The sequence below is a fragment of the Megalops cyprinoides genome, chromosome 5 (genome assembly GCF_013368585.1).
Source record: "Megalops cyprinoides isolate fMegCyp1 chromosome 5, fMegCyp1.pri, whole genome shotgun sequence".
Classification (NCBI taxonomy): domain Eukaryota; kingdom Metazoa; phylum Chordata; class Actinopteri; order Elopiformes; family Megalopidae; genus Megalops; species Megalops cyprinoides.
In genome coordinates, this window is record NC_050587.1 from 33,304,529 (window position 1) to 33,321,582 (window position 17,054).

Consider the following 17,054-nt stretch of genomic DNA (forward strand, 5'->3'; position numbering starts at 1 on the left):
TAGCCTCGACTCCTGAACACCATATGCAACATCTCCTTACTTGTTCTGCCATTCTTTCAAAAGTCCTTGTGGGAAGATTGCTTGGTGTGGCATGACAATCTAACAGTATCGCAGTTCCACGAATAGCTCTAACAATATTTCCCCACACTTAAAGCCAACCTGCTGTCAAGATGTGTATTAGTTCAACTCTGATGTTCTCCTGACTTCCAGGAAATGTGACGACTTGAAACACTAATACTGAACTTGTTTTTTTTTTTTTTTTTTTCAAAAAGGCCCCCAGTGTTGACGTGCCTTCATCAACAGATGGATATACGGATTGATAGTTATACAGATAGTTACCGTGGGTGGCAGCAGTTGATAGGTAAATTGGTAGGCTACAGACAAGGGCGTAACTTTGGATTGAACATTGGGGGGGTTACAACCCCCCTGTAATTTACGCCCATGGCTACAGATGAATGATACAGTATGACTAAACCATGTTGGGGAGAAAAAAAATCCCCTACCATGGTGAAGTGAAAATAATAAACTTGGGAATAAACTAAGCATAAACCTAATCTTTCCAGCAAGTGTAACTAATATGTATCCGAGAAATAAAACATGAACACGTTATTTTCGCCTACTGTTGGAAGCGTTCTTATTGTCTGTTGTTGTAAGGATAAACTTGACGGCCAACTTCTCTAACAAAATAACAGAGCACTTGCAATGTATGTTAATTGTCACTTTTATAGCATTTAACACTGAAACAATACAGTTGTTTGGTTTTGTTTTTGCAAAATCGCACGTTGATTTAGGGACCCCCTTGGCGAAGCGAGGTCACTTGACATGTAGGTTCCATATTTCATTGTACCCTATGTAAAAGATATCTATATGTCATTATGCAGTCAGCAACATATCAGGTTATGAGAAGAATCAAGGAATACACGCGAGCGTAGAGCACACCAATGTCGTCTTAGAGAGCCGTTACTTTTGATGTAAGGGAAGTGGCAATGACGGATTTTCATTACAGCGAGAGTTGTACACATATTCTAAATTGTATTGTGTACATATCTTATATTTATAACATTTTTAAAATAAAAATTCTATAACTATCAACACCGGCATGCGTTTCTGCCCTCTCCGCTTGGTTGAATTAGCTAACCTTTACTTTAACATAGAGGCACACTTAAAACCCGTAAAAGGCTTATCAACTAACTGTAAAGACCTCATGAACATCCAGTCATGAATGGAGCTGTTAGCTAGATACCTGACTGAAAGGCGAACTGTTCTGACAGAGTAGGTTAGCCCCAATGACAATAAAGACACTCCTCAAAATAGAACATACAGGTTAACAGCCTTTAACGCTGAGACACCTTCGGGTGGCACTTGTCATGGGAATAGATTTTCACCGCCACTCTTTCCAGCTTTTTTTTTTCTCATGTAAATAGTTCGCAGATTCAAAAAGTGTGAAAGACAGCAGGACGGTGAAGGTAGTGGGTATCGTTTTACAGGTAGAGTGTTAATTGTAGTTACACGGATCACTAACAATGCAATATTTCGTCCAGCTCAGCATGGGGATAAAATGCAAAAATAATGAATTTTACATATCAAACGATTTGCTGCATTTGTTTCTGATTTTATAGGCTACATACTGTTTTTTTGACGTGGAAAATGCGATTGGTTTTCATTCAATAGCGCGAATTCTGTTTTAGATTGACCGCATTTTTATTATTATTTAGCCGACATACTTTTCAGGTATGTCACCAACCGAGCCCAGCTTGGCTTGTCTGTTGTTTGTCCATTGCTGCTATAATTGTGGGCGTTGTAGTGCTGGCTCTTGTTTAGCCCTGACCCGCATTGCCCGGGGGGAGCCCATTGGGAGCCAGCACAGGCATGTTTGCTGTGTCGCCGAGTCGCTCCACGCTAAATTAAGCGAAATCGACTGTTCTCGTACGATTAAGTTGGTCTGTTGGCAGAGAAAGGGAGGGCGTCAAAAGCAGACAACTGTGTGAAACATTTAGAAATCCGAACATGCAAGAAAGGTAAGACAAGCGGCTACCCTGAAATACATTTACCTATATTTATCTGGCTTGCTGAGTACTGACATTTGAAGAAAAGCATTCGATAACTACGTCAGCCAGGATTTCCAAAAGGTTTAACATAAAAGTAACTACCTGAAACTTTCACCTAACTATTAGTTAAGGTTACAGATTTCTAAAGAGGCACATAAGCTGTCTCAAAGTTGAGTAACATTAGCTAACGTTAGGTTAGTTAGCCATCAGATGAGGGGATAACAGTCTGCCGAAACGAGAAAGTTAGCAAGTTGGCGATAGTTATTTTAGTTTAAATGATGTTGTAACTTGGTTAGTTGCTTAGCTATCTTACTGCTTAATCAAGTTAGCTAAAGGATGGGATGTCTACTGGTGCAGCTAGTTAGCTAACGTTGTTTTCGAGCGGCTGTTGTACAGCAGTAACAGTAGATAAGGCTGGGGAATTATCTTGCTTTCTAACATTACTCTAGCTAAGTCTTGTCGGTTGCAAGCTAACTTGTCAAGCATTACTAGCAAGTCATATTGGTTCTGTTGGCCGTCACCCAACGTTATCTTGCTAATTTAGCCTACCGGCTAGCCAACCACTGTCCTTAACGATATCGTCTTCACAGAGAGTGTAAGGGTAGCTCGCTAATGTTAATTGTTGACTATCTTGAGAACTTTACTGAAGGGTAAATGTTTCTTTAGCGTTAGCTACCTTGTTAGTTGGCTTAATAACATAATACAACACATAGTCTAATTAACATTACACTGGCTAAGTTAGTGGTAGCTTACGTTAATACACTGATATTTAGCCAGGTTAGCTAACTTTAGCTTGGTAGCTAGCCAGCGAAGCTTTTGAATTCCCCCCCAGTTCGCCAAAGGTATTAGCTGCGACTGCATAACCACCCCGAGATGTACGCTAGATAGCCACCTAACATCAGCTGCTGTAATTAGTTGAGGTGACTGTATGACTTTGTGACTATTTGGCACTGGATCTCCGCCGTCTCCGCAGGGGCGTATTAACGAGGACTTGCGAGGTAGCTTGGGAGCTGGCTGGCTATTTACAAGCGTATTTGTCATCAGCGGCCAGAAGTGTCATCAGCTGATGAAGCGGACGTTAAACTCCGTTAAGTTCGGGAGGAAGCGGGCAGCTACGCAGATTTGATCACGTAGTCAGCCATCTGACAACACGGTAATATGACTTACCAAAACAAACAGGCTCATAAGTAAGGTATCAGTCATAAATGACGATCAAGGTTAAGAAAACGAACCGGATGCGGCAGTGTTTTTACTTTTTGCTTACGTGTTTAGCCCGCCGGTTAAAATATTTCTGCTGTTGCTAACTAAAATGGTGAAATTAAACATTTTGCTATCGGACTGAGTTAAACTATAACATTGCACTACGGAAGGTCAAAGCACTGAGATACCTGGGAACACGGTCTATGAAGTTTATATTTGCCTGACTGACGTTAGCTGTTTCTCAGCTAATTTTCACGAAAGTTAAATGCACACAGGTCATCTAGGGTTTTCACAGATGCAACACTTTTTGTTTATTTTTCTCCGCATAATAGAACAATAGTGTTAATTTCGAACAAAATGTGTTAGGATATTTTATGTTAGCATTACCTTTTATCATGCAATAAATCCCCAAAAAATCCTTAAATCTTCATATGGAAAATAAATATATACATAAATAGATCAAATCCAGATACTGGTGTTGGACCTTGTGAGAAATTCTTTCGGGATAATTTAGGGATGGTTTGAAAGTTGAAAAGTTGAAAATGACAATAAATGGAAAAACTACCTGTGCACGTACGTACAGCTCCTGGATTTCTTATGAACCTAGAACAATGAAGAGCTGTTTTCGCACATCTACTGTCCGTGTCTGATGTAAAATGAATGAGTGAACTGGCAAGAGAAAACTGATGTGTGCAAAAACTTTTGACCTTACGACCAAGAGCAACAGAAGGTTAACGATGGTAAAGAGACCTAGAGGGTAAATGTGCCAAATCTGAGCCCAGTCGAGCAAAGCTGTGAAAATTATTGAAATCTTACTGCTTTGTAACATGGCTGGCTGCCCAGCCATCATGCCGTACGACAAGTATGCACATGTGGAGTTCAGTTAATACTATTGCACAATGTATGCTTAAGAAATATTTCTAATGAGGGAGGAATGACTGTGTGCGTGTGAAACGTGATTGGCAGCCATGTTTGCCGTGGCTTGGGACCTATCAGGGCAGCTGAAAATATTTTACACAAATGTATTTACTGTGACCAATAATAGATTTCATTGAAATGAGACAACTTAATGTGTTTCCTTTTTGGAAAAAAAAAACAGAAGAAACAGAGTAAAGCCGTAGATGCTGTAGACGACAGAAGACAAATAGTCAGCCTTTGGCTTGGAATGCTGAAAAACTCACAAGTTAAAAGTAGATGACAGTTAAAGGAGGCAGAGGTGAAATGTCAGAAGTAGATTATTCTGTTTTACTGTATGCTTTATTCTTTTACCTCAAATCACTGGACATGGCTTTTGTTTCCTGTGCTCATACATGAAATTAGTTATGCAGGTCTTTCAGTAAATAGGCTGAGTAGGTTAACAGTCCATTGCTTGGTTCTGCTATAGAGAGCTCTTGTTCAACTAATCTCATGCCCTCAGTGAACATGAAACGGATTTAAACAGCCTGTTCAAGTGCCTGGGTTTTTTCCTGTCGGCACTCTGTCCTGTATTTGAAAGTAATAATATATGGAACAGCATAATTCTGTGAAGACAGTTTACATTTGCACTGCTGCATAAAACTGCTGTGAATTAGCCAAGCCTGTCTATTGACTGATATATTTAGAGCTGTACAATAATGGTTAAAAGAACACCATGAAAATGATTAGGCTACCAAGCCATCAAAGCAGTATTTCCATAGTATGAATGTGTATATTTGTCCGGGTGGCAGGTGTGCTCTTCTCTTCGTAGAGAAGTAATGTTGCATAAGGTTTGCACTGTACTTTGCGTTGTTCAGGAAACACCTTGTAAATATTCTTAATGCATTTATACAATTATTGATACAGCACATTTTGGAAACAAGCTGTAAAGGTCTGGGCTTTATTTTAGGTCTCTATTCTAAGACTATTCTAACTTCAGAAGTTATTTTTTGTGTTTTTATTGTATTTATTTATTTATTTATTTCGTTATTGTCCAGTTTGTGATTTGATAACTATGTAAACATGCACCAACTACATATTGGCTAGTGTAGTTACCCAAACTGTCATGTTCTGTCATTGATTAACTGATATTATTATGGTACAGAGTAAGGCTGTTTTAAGACGAATTGTGGTTAAGGTAAATTAAGGAATTTAGGATTTATTTACCATTCATTTGCAAAAATCACAGGAATATGTATAACAGTCAGATGGAGTGAAGGTACTTCCCCTTTAATCACATTCTAGTTTTTCCAGTTTATTAAAAGGCTTTATGCTGTCCAGAAAATGTACATTGTCAATTTATAAAGACCCATTATCATTTCCATGGAGTGGGAAGCATTTTGAGGGGCATTTAGCATTGTTTTCCAAGTGTTAACATTTGAAGACCAGGACGAATCACATGGAAACGGTACTGTTTTTAGAGGCATCTTATAATGCTATTGCAGCCAATTACAGCAGACACCCACTCAGTAACTGAAAGGGGAAAAAGGCTTTCTTATTTTCAAGTTTAAGAATAGTGAAGCTCCTCTCTCCCCTACCAGTCTGTAATAAGGAAATCTGTTACAAGGTCTTTTTAGCTGCTGCCTGTCAGCTCCTTAGCCTCCACAGATCTCATTTTCTACATGAGATGTCAAACTCCAGCAGCCAAATCTCCATAGTCGCACAGACAATTAAAGGCCCTTGACTGTTAGTGCATGGAACGGTTACCATAGTTTCCTTTGCATCCATCCTTAAGTGATGATGTCAGTGAGCGTGCTGGGGTAATTCTAAGCATCTTGCCCCCCCCTCCTACAGTGAGTCACTCGCAGTAGAAGATCAGAACTATCGCCTCTGTTCTCTCTCGAGTCCTTGTAATCATTCGCCGCAGTTCACAGCCGAATGCGACAGCCAGGTAAGTAGCTTACAATGCAGCTAGGCCTACATTTCTTAGGTTTAAGTGCTCAATAGATCACTTGACCCGTGTTTGACTTTTGAAGACATCTTTCGTCTTTATTGTTTCGCCATAGTGGCAGACTGTCTTGTTGTATCAACTTAAACAGTGGATTGAATCAATGCATGTGTCTTTAACCACTTACTCCACTGCAGAGAAAGACAGGCATTTGAAGAGTGAAATTTGTTGAAATATGTGGAGAGGGAGTAATGTAAGGCAAGTTGTAAAGGCAGCAGGTGCCTGCCCTAGACTGTCGTATTTTGCATTGCTGCGATTTATGCTGGTTTGTGGAGCAGAAATAGCAACTGATTCAACTTGGCGGCTTCCTGGGTAGATTCAATGGTGTGGCTGATTGATGTTTGCAGTTGCCAGGGTTGTATGTGCGCAACGGTGTGGATCAATAGGAAGTGATGTGATGATACTCTGTTTGGTATTGTGTGTTTTTCCATTGCCTTTATGTGAATTCCCAGCATGTTATACAACATTTCATGATTTGATTAGGAAGAGGGATGAAACATTTATTTCCATAGTTTGATTTTTTGATACATGTGTTGATTTTGGTATGTTCATTTTGTGCACACATCACTTATTTAGTGTACCTTTACAGATTAAGCCTGTTTCTTTTCAAGATTTACATTACCATACAAATGTACGTACATGTATAGGAAATATTTTTCTCTTTGAAGGAGCAGCAAAATAGTTTTTGCATTGAATTTGCATGACATGCCATGGGACAGTTGCTGAAGGTTTTATTAACTTTAGATATGGTGTTATGGTTAACATTTATATGTGCTTATGGTACAATCAGGCAAGCATTTTCACATTCAGTTCTATGAGCAAATGCACTAAAAGAAGCAGATGGGAGTCCTTGCTCCTTTTGTGACATTTTCAGTAATTATGCAAGTGGGATAAAAGTCATAGCTGACTCATTTCATAGCCTTTATTGTATTTTAGATTTTACTGTATTCAGAGATTAAAAACAGGTTTAGAGCTTTAAAGATGGGTTATATTTTGGGTGTAAATTAGCAATGTGGGAAGAGTGTCTGTCGTCGTCATACCATAGGCTTGGTTTAAAAGGATCCGATGGGAATTTTTTTCTTGTCAACCTGTTTGTGAGAGTTACTCTTAAGATGTTTGACCACTGAAGGGCAGACAAAAACGCATTACAGAAGTGGCATTCTTTTGCATGCCTTAGGCTGCGTTTTACTGACATGAAGCAAAAGAAAAGTTTGAATACAGTCTGACACTTTGAGCCCAACGAAAGCAAATCAAGTTACACTTCCTGGTTTTAACAAGAGGCACATTCAGTTGCAGCCACAAAGCCATAGCAAAACTTGGAAAAGTCTGTGCTGCTCCCTGTCTCCCACCGCCATTTTGTTCCCTGCCTTCCAGTTTTCCGGGTACCTATACATGGAAACGGCAGAGCGGACGAAATGAAGGTTGGATCGATCGATCTTTACGCTTGCATTTTGATTCCGCGCATTGCTTATCTTAAGACCGATATAAACCCAATCTTTGTATTTTCTTTATATTCGCATTTCGATTCATTAGCCGATTCGATTGCTTAGCCTAAGACCGATATAAGCCCAGCGTTTGTGTTTCCAAGGCATTGCATTGGGTAGCCAAAGACCAACATAAACCCAAATACCCATCTGCTTGTACAGTACTGGTTCCTCTCTTTCCTCTTGGGAAAGCATTACTTAATTGATGTGTAAACCTGCCCGTCTTGCCACCATGGCATGCAGCATGTAGAGTGATGCTTCCTACTGCAGTGTTGCCTGTGGTCCCTTTGTTGTGGGGCTTCATGTATCACAGTGCCACTGTGCCCTCGTTTTTTTTTCTTCAGTCACTTTGCTTTGGTGCATGCCACGCCTCCGTGCACTCCTCGCATCATGTGCCTCCGTGCGTTTCTGGATTCAGTGACCCCGGCGAAGCCTTGTTGCCTTCACAGTGTGTTTTTCAACGACAGTCGTAGCCCTTGACGTATGCGCAGTGGTGTTTTTTTTATGCAGTTGCCTTCACAGCATTTCCTAACCTGTTTTTGTTCCAGCGATATCTGATTGGATGATAGGAGGCAGCTGCCCTTGTCATGGCATCATCCCAAACTCTGAGGCTTTCATGTGCAATTGGTAACGGCACTGTGCATGCGCACATGCGGCCCTTTCACTCTGATTGGTTGAGTGGAAATATTGAGGCCGTTGCACTGTCAGAATTCTCAGGGGTCCTTAAAATATTGCAACATTTGGCAAACATCTTCAGCAGTCATAAAAAGGAGTGTATTGTTTTGTTTTTAATAAAATGCTGATTTAGCAATGTAGCTTTTTAGTTACTGATCCCTAACAGTTACAATTTCTCTAGGGTTAAGGAAATTTTGCAGTTAAACTACAGCTGTATCCTGGTACTTCAGCATTGCTGAATACTTGTCATAATTGCATTTTGATATGTCTTAAGTAAGTAATTTGCCACAATTGGTAATAGACACCTTTGAAAACAGCAACATAACAGAGTGGTGTATCTCTAGAGCTCTGGCTAAATGGCAATGTGTTTGACCCTGTGTACCTGTGTACAGATTTTCTACAGGTTACCCATCTCAAACAGCTAACACACAGGCATTTGAAGCAGTGAATGGTGGTCAAAGATTCACAAAATGGACAAACAATCTTATAAACCGTATACAAGATAGTCAGATATAATATTTAGATTCCACAAACATAAAGACATCCATCTGGCGTCAATACTGTTGTTTTAGGCTTGGCAATACAATAACAAGACTTAGGCACCATTATTAACAAGAAGAAACAAGACTCTCAATCCTTTTGACAGCCTTCTAGTGGGAAAATGTTTGCACCAGTATATGCAGGGTCAAAATTTGTCAGCATCTGAGAGGTACACTGTTATTTTCTGTTGTTATTTTTCCAAAGTGTTTGGATACGCCTTTAGTTACCTGATTTTCTGTGTGCACAGGCAAGACTATGTGTAACTGTTGGGATAATAAGAAGCATTGCTCCATGTTTTTTGTTTGTTTAGGGTGTGCTGTCATATCTGTCCTCAGCATTTTAAATGTGACATTTTAAATGTTGAACAGTATTATGTATGCACATTTTGTGTTGCACAGCCTCTAACTTCGCTGTAATACAAGCTGTGCTATTTTGTCACTGGATGTATGACATTTATCGTTGTTGTGCCATATCAGGTTTGCTTGATGCTAGTTTGTGATGAAATGTTTGCTGGTTTGATTTTCTTCTAGGCTAATGATCACCAAGCGTGCATGATATGATATGTATTTTTATTATGTAGCCCATGCTTTAAAGTCTGATTGGATGTGCGGCATTGTGTTACATTCCCTACAGTGCAAATCGAGAGGATTAATCTGACCAATCTTTGGCCACAGCAGGATAAACGTGTCTTTGAAAATATTCCAAGACCTGAAATTGGAGTATTATCACTGCAGTATGTTTGACTGGATTGAGATCGCTGGCTCGTTTCATAGGCTGGTAAACGGACTTGCTCTCCGTGATACACTGCCCTGTGCCACTTTGATCATGACCGTGATGTATATAAAAACGCTCAATAGAACTGAAACAGTGATCGAGTGTTATGCTTCTTTTATTCATCATATTGTTTTAAGGATTCAGGACTAACTTGAAATTGACGTAAGTCTAATGCATTTAGTCCTTTTACCGGGTAGCATCATGATTGAGCTTCCTTTGTTATTCTAGCCATTATGTGTAGAGGATACAGGCCTAATTTTCCATGATTTTTCATGTCTTTCATATTAAATTTTAGCCTAATCTTTATGATGATATTCTGATTTAAGGGTACTTAAGTAACCATTACAACAGTTACGGTTTGACAAATCTTAGGTTGCAGGTTTTTGTTGTTGTGAGCTGATGCATGCAGAGATCATGTTTGTAGCTGTTTGAAGGTCTTTGGTGTGCCATGGATTTCCTAGCACAACTTGTCAGGAGTTGTAGTTACTTGGCTTCACACAAGCAATTTTGAAAAACACTTGTCAAATAGCCAGGGGTGAAATGTCCTAGTAATGTTGTAGTTGCAGTGCAGACGTAATTTGCTGGAGATTACCAGCGACTTTGTGTAAAATGTTTACCTCCACTAAGCAGCAGCAATAGGTGCTGTGTTTTCTTATTATGAAAAAAAATGATGTGGTGACCCACAATTGCAAGGGCATTGCCTTCTGGCAAATGGTCTTGGATACACTCCTCCGCTTCCCATGCGGCGTCTTGGCATGCCAGAGTGCAAGCTTGCCAAATCATGTCTTTGCACAGGGGAATGTTCTTTAATATCAGTCATTTGGATGGCTGTTAACCGCTAGCCCAGTCATCCCTGATAATGGCTGACATATATTTTCGTCTCATGATTCTAAAGATAACCTTAAAAGTGCTGCTTGTTTTGCTGCCTCACTTGATTTTAGCCTAGTTTAGAGTTAGAATAGAAACAAGTAGCATTTTTCAGATTCCTTTGCCTTGCTTTCTGACAGAAAACAAAAATAAGAATTATGGAGCAAATCCATATAAGTATAAGGTACTTGTGTAGAAGGTATGTCGACAATATGAGTGTTATCGTAAATCTTAGAAAAAGACTGTATTATAGGAGTTACGAAAATCTTATTAGTCTAAAATATGTAACTGTGGAGCATGTAGGATTGCTTACGTTGGTTTTAAACCACACACAGAATCTGGAGTGACTAATGTCGTTTTTTTAAAATTTGTTTCATGTATAATGGAAAATAATATGTAGCCCATTAATATATAGTGGACACCAGCATGCTCAAAATATGCAAAATATGGGTTGTTCAAATGAATGGACAGATGATAATTCTTAATGCAGTAATATTTGCTAGTACTACTAGTTAACCAGTTGGCAAACCAGACGTGTTATCTAAGTAAGGTGCATAAAGTCGGAGAAGCTGTAGTCAAACTTACTTGCATAACCACTCCCATTTTTTGGAACACGGTCTCCATTGGTCTGCCGTCTGTTCACTCAGTGTAGTTAGTCTCTCCACATTTTTAAATTGATACCAGAGCCAGTTATCAAAATATCCAAAGTGACACTGGGCTCCCAAGTGGCTCAGTCAATAACAGCACTCATTCTGAGTGTAGATTTAACCCGACCATGCCGACAGTGACCGGGAGCTCTCAGGCGGAACACTTTGGCTTCGTTCTGCAGGGGATAGGGGTGGTACATCGGCAGGAGTCTCGGTCCCATTAGCAACAGCGACCCCCGCTGGTCGTTTGGGCGCCTGTGGTCCATGTGCCAAAGCATATGCCAAAGGTGCATAGCAAATGTGTTCCTCCGACTCCTCTCTGTGCTAGCTTAGCTTGTGGGAAAAGAAGCACCGGCTGACATCACGTGTCTCGGAGGAGGTGCTTGTCCACGCTCTCTTGGGTTGTCAGTGGGGGTTGTGCAATGGGATTTTTTTTAGACATTCCAGAATTCGGGGAACTGGCCATTCCAAATTGGGGGGAACATGGGAAAAAAATCCAATGTGACAGACATGGTAAAGGCTACTGCTCACACAAAACTAGTTAGCTGCTGAATCATCCTGAATCTTCTCGCTGTAGAACGAGTTGCCTGACGCTGTCATACGTAGCTTTTGATTGGATAACCAGAGATTGCACAGAGATGACCGACACAAAATTTCACAATCGGGAATGAGGATTCCTGTTATTCACTTATAGTAAAGCAAACAACAATAGAATCCAGTCTGAGTGGGGTGTGTATTTTGGCATGCAGCGGTTCTTTGACTAACCTACCAGGCTGCGATCCTTTGTTTTTATGCAAAAAGCAAATGCTACAGTGGCTAGTTACCCTGCAACTTGAACCCACCACAGTCAAAAATACCCCGGCATTTGTGTGCTGGCATGTGTTAATTTCGGACCTTGTAATACTGAAAAGCCAGCAGGAGGATGCACTAAGACACGTGATAGTTGAATAGTGGCTGTGTGTGTGGGTAGCCCTAGAGTGTTAGACTCCTGACCTGATGTATATTGGACTTGATTTTTTTTTTTTTTATGTTCACTTTCCCCCAATTCATAACCATTTGAAACTGATGGCAGTGTGCTCACAAATCATAATAATGATGAATAAAAGGCTTAAGATTACACTTGAATTCTTGCCTCTAGCAGGGCAATCCACTGCTTTAAACACCATGCTATGTTATATTGATTAACAGTGCACACAGCCATACATCATTAAAGCAGTTATGCATTAGAACTGACAGAGCAGCCATTTAGCTCTAAAGAAAAAACTAAATTCTGTCCAGATGGGGTTTTTTGTTTTACGTATTGCTTTCTGTAGATCCTAACCAACTCAAAAATGCCTCGGGGCATTGGGCTAATAATTACCGTATTTAAATATAACACATAATTGATTGTATTAATGTACTTAGGAGGTCACAGTCTGTGATTAAATAGCAATGAGAAGGGATGATGCTGACAAATCTGTAGGTAGTTAGTAGATCTTGGGCACAGTAAGATTTCAAGGAAGAACGACTTTGCTCTCCAACAACAAGATTAGTTAGTTTTAGAATGCTTTGCAAATACATCCGAAATATTAATGTGTCTAAGTTCTGCCAGTGTTCATCTTGAAAGAAGGTACCCTCATGTGAGGCCGTTTTTGGGAGCTGGAGCTGCAGACAAAGGTAGCCAGACTAGCAGTATTACATGGCTCCAAAGCCAGTGTGTCATTTACGACTGCACCACTAATGTGATGCCACTGTTAGTTCAGAAAGACAACAGAATGGCAGGCCCCTCTGCAAAGACCAGGGCATCAAAACTCGAAATCCAAATGTCTATTGTTTCATCAAGCTCTTTATTTTGATTAAGACCAAATTTGTGCTGCCACTACTCATTTAATTGGATATATGAATATATGAAAGAAAGAAAAGAAATTGTTCACTCTTTTTTGTTTTCCTATCAGCATTATTTCTTTTGAAAAACCCATTTCATGGTAATGTAGTATGATGAACTCCATTTCGTGAAATGAATTGTATTGTGAACGGAGAGTGTCTCATGCCTATTAAGCAACAAGATAGTAATTGTTCTAACGTAATGGTATTCTACAAATACTGTTGAATGCAGCTTTATTTTTTTTTAAACCTGTAGATTGCCTTTGGGAATGGAAGGTGCATTATTTGTTGGTAACCTTTTGCTTGTGAAGACGACCGCCAATATTCTATCACCATTATTCTTTGATTTCGTCTTAGTAATTCTAAACACTATTACAAAATGGAAGAGTGAGAGAAGACTTTGAATGGACTCAAAGAACAGTCAGCCAGCCCCAGGACCCAAACGTAGTTGTGGAGTGTGTGTCTGAGGACACGTCAGTGGTTGTAGATCGAGGTGTGTGTGTGTGTGTGTGAGAGAGAGAGAAAGAGAAAGAGAGAGAGAGACAGGTCTGACCTTTATAGGGGATGGTCCTCCCCAATTGGTTTTCTTTCATAAATGCTGTTGTATTTGGGCAGGACATTGTCACACAAGATTAAATGTGTTATTTTCCCTTAATGCAGAATTTGCATTACAGTTCAGGGAAGCATTCTTTTGCTTTGTCAGATCAAAATGTGTTGTTACAGAAATGAGAAACAATTGTATGTATAAGGATAGAGTTTGTTATAGACATGGGTTGAAATTCATTTACTGAGATTCTGCTGCTCTCCATTGATCAATATGTTTTATTGATGCTTCTTGTAAAGAAGCATACTCCTTTCCAACAAATCAAAACCAGTGGACCTTAAAAGAAGGTTGTCCTAGTTCATCAAGGAAGTGAATTTTGAAGGATGGAAAATATGTTTCATGGGAGTTCTTGTTTTGGCAGCTGCTTACAGTTGGACTAAAATTGTACAATTGTAGTTACAATTTCAGCCATTGTACCACATGTACAATAATAACTCTGCATGATTGCTGAACCTTTGAGTGCCAGTCTGTTTAATAAAGATGTTCTAGATTTTGTCATACATAAAAAAGTATAAAACTTTGGCAAAAATGTTTATATTCTGCAACTGCACATTATTATTTATTTTACTGTCATTTTAGGAAGAATTAGCATTAGTAGATATATTTCCCCCATTATAATGTAAAATGTGAAGGTAGGTATTGTCAGTACAACTGAAGCCCCTGGGGTGACCATGCTCTTGTGAAGATGCTGATGATAAAGGGTCACTCCAGTGAAAGAAATCCTGACTGCTAATTTACTCTTGGCTGGGACATTCAAGTGGGTTCATTGACCTACACAGATTTGACATACTGATGCTCCATCTCAGGAAATATTCATTCAGAGGTTGTAAGAGTGCTTTATCCAAATGGTTCAGCCATTTCACTACGATAAATATTTGAAATGTGTTTATTTAACAAGATGTTTCATATCACAGATGAATGCTGAATTTGAACGCAACCATATTCAAGACATGAGAGCAATGTGTACACTATTGTAGATGCTAGTGTGGTTGGCTTTAAAATATTATTGAGGTAAATTATATTATACCGTATATATTTATTAATTCAAGATCTTGAAAATGTTATGTAGGTCCCTTACTGTCCTTATTTCTTCAATTTTCACTTGCCTAAAACAGGACAAAAGCGGCACATTATATGTAAATTATTGATACCATGGCAATCTCCCCTCCTCACCCTGCCTGCCCCTGCTTGACATACTCATTTGAGAACTCGAGCATTCAATGCTGTTTCGAAGCTGTTAACGGTCAAGTGGAGGTGGAAACGACAGCGCTTCGTGACATTTGGAAAAACGAGGCCCAGGTTTGCTGTGTGCCGCAGCAGCTATAACTGTAGCTAATGTAATGGATGGCTAGTGTCACGTGTCCTGATAATGTCGTTTTTACCTGAGCTGTTGGGGTGAATCTGAATATGACGTATTTCGACGATTTGGTAGTTTGTTTAGCTACTTTTAAACAGAAATCGTTGTTAAGGTTCCGTAATTGGACAGGGATGGACAGGGTGGCTTTGCTGGTGTCTGCGACGCTATACTTGTACCTATCTTGTGTATTTAGTTTTAGCTTTCAAAAATTACCTTTGTGCAGATCATATCTACACCCCACAATCCCACAAGCAACCTTAAATATGAGGATGAATGCACCGATTCATAATTAGTTAAAATCCTGTTGTGTAAATATTTGTCGGAACAGGGTGAGGTCCAACACCTATTTGTGCAAAGTATAGTGAGTCGCTAGGAGTTTTAAGAGTCTAAAAACCTGTAATACCCACTCATGTCGTTTGAAATATGTACATCCGTATATAATCGTATATTATTTGGAATTTGTGGACTAAATTAAGCACTGTAGGGGTGCTCTCTTATTGTTTCTATCCCGCTCACACGTTTTTGCAGACCCTCGTGGTGCCAGTCACGTCCGTACACAACAGCGCACTTGCCTACTCTCGTAAAATCTGTGAGCCTTTTGGCAGAACAAGAGTTTTTTTCCCCAGCGTGAATCGCGTCGGTTTATATTTGCCGCACTCCTGATGGCGAACGACTGGATACTCTTGTGGTGGGAATCCTCTTTGCTGTGAAAAAGCTCTTATTGGATTACTGCGCTCGGCTATGGCATCTCTTCTACCCTTCCTTTTATCTGTCACTGACTGGCTTCTCATTTTAGTAACTGCGCTGCCATGCCTCGCGCGGCAATGCAGATCGTATTTATGTATTTTTAATGAAAGGAAGCCAGGAGAAAAGAGCGTATAATAATAATAATAATAAAAAAAATGTTCCGGACCCCTATTGCAGAGATGGGGCTCGTGGGCTGGGTTGCCGCTTATGGTAATGGGAATGTCATATAGCGCCCAGCGGAGATGTGGCAGAGGGTGAAGTCGTGGCATTAGTCATCCATTGTCTGCCTCTGTTTTCGCAGGTTTTGAATGAAGACTGCTGCTGCGTCTGTGATACGCCGTCCGGCGTGTTGAGGGAGTGCTAACCTGCAGGACCCCCCGCCTCCCACCCCACCCCCTGGCTCGAGGCGAGCGTGGGAAGGGTTCGCTGACCAGGCTGTCACATTGCATCTTGATTGCCGTTACCGGACGTCGGCATTAAGGAGAGTGGAAAGTCGGTGTGTGCAGGCACTTGTAACGGGAGCGAAGGGAGGGGGGTGGGAGGTAAACGGGGAGTCCCGCCTCTGGTCTCAGTTTAGTAGGGAAAACAAAAGAGCGCCTGCCCCTATCGTCCGCTTCGGATGGACTGAGGAGATCCGCCAGCACATCGAGCCCCGGCGCCGGATTGATGCCGTTTCCCTTGCCCAGCTCCTTTAATCGTCAGGTCCACAGCTGATAGTAGCCGCGCCGCTCAGTCTTCACCGATCAGGCCAGCAAGAGCGCAGACGATATGGGAGTCCTCATTCGCAGTGTGGTGGTACTCGCTCTCATCTGTCAAAGCCATAGCCTGGGTGTCAGAAACCCACTTTACAGGTTTAAAAGGTAAGATATTTTTGTATTTTCAATCGCAAATTCAGAGCTTCCGATTCGTTGAACCCTGACTGATACGCAAAGTAGCCCGTTCACAGATGTATCTGTTAGCACAACGCCTTTTGCCGATGTTCAGTTAAAAACTACTTTTTAGTTTACTAGTTACTTGATGTGCTTACAGGTGATTTTTAAAGTGCGTAAATAATTAGCAATTTACTGTACAATTTAATTCTTTTCAGCAAGTCCTTTAACCTGTTGTCTACAAGGGAAGTATCGCTTCAAGAAAACATATAGGATGATTTTTCTTTGTTATTGTTGACGTGAAAAGAATGGTTGGTTAACGGTTGGTTAACTGCTGGTAATCGTAAATAACATCGACGTTATTTCTGGCAGCGTTCTCTTTGCTTTCTTTGCTTGTTTTTATTAACATTATGTTATCTAGAAATGCTTTAAAACTCACCACGGTAAATCTTAAATGTATTTTTTGGCAGATTAGAA

At 40.3% G+C, this 17,054-nt stretch overlaps 1 protein-coding gene across 6 annotated transcripts in view; it reads left to right on the plus strand.

The window, feature by feature from the left end:
* The first annotated feature begins 1,872 nt into the window (after positions 1-1,872).
* pam (peptidylglycine alpha-amidating monooxygenase) overlaps positions 1,873-17,054 on the plus strand; it is a 65,307-nt gene continuing 50,125 nt past the window's right edge. Inside the window, exons 1-2 of one of the 6 annotated variants that reach the window (XM_036529475.1) lie at positions 1,873-2,018; positions 16,010-16,568. In XM_036529475.1, the coding sequence (XP_036385368.1) occupies positions 16,477-16,568 (92 nt within the window). In that variant the 5' untranslated portion in view covers positions 1,873-2,018; positions 16,010-16,476. Of the gene's footprint in view, positions 2,019-3,119; positions 3,202-6,010; positions 6,094-15,524; positions 15,650-15,737; positions 15,919-16,009; positions 16,569-17,054 lie in introns of those variants that run through there. The other 5 variants (XM_036529481.1, XM_036529480.1, XM_036529477.1 and 2 more) reach the window with 5 other exon arrangements.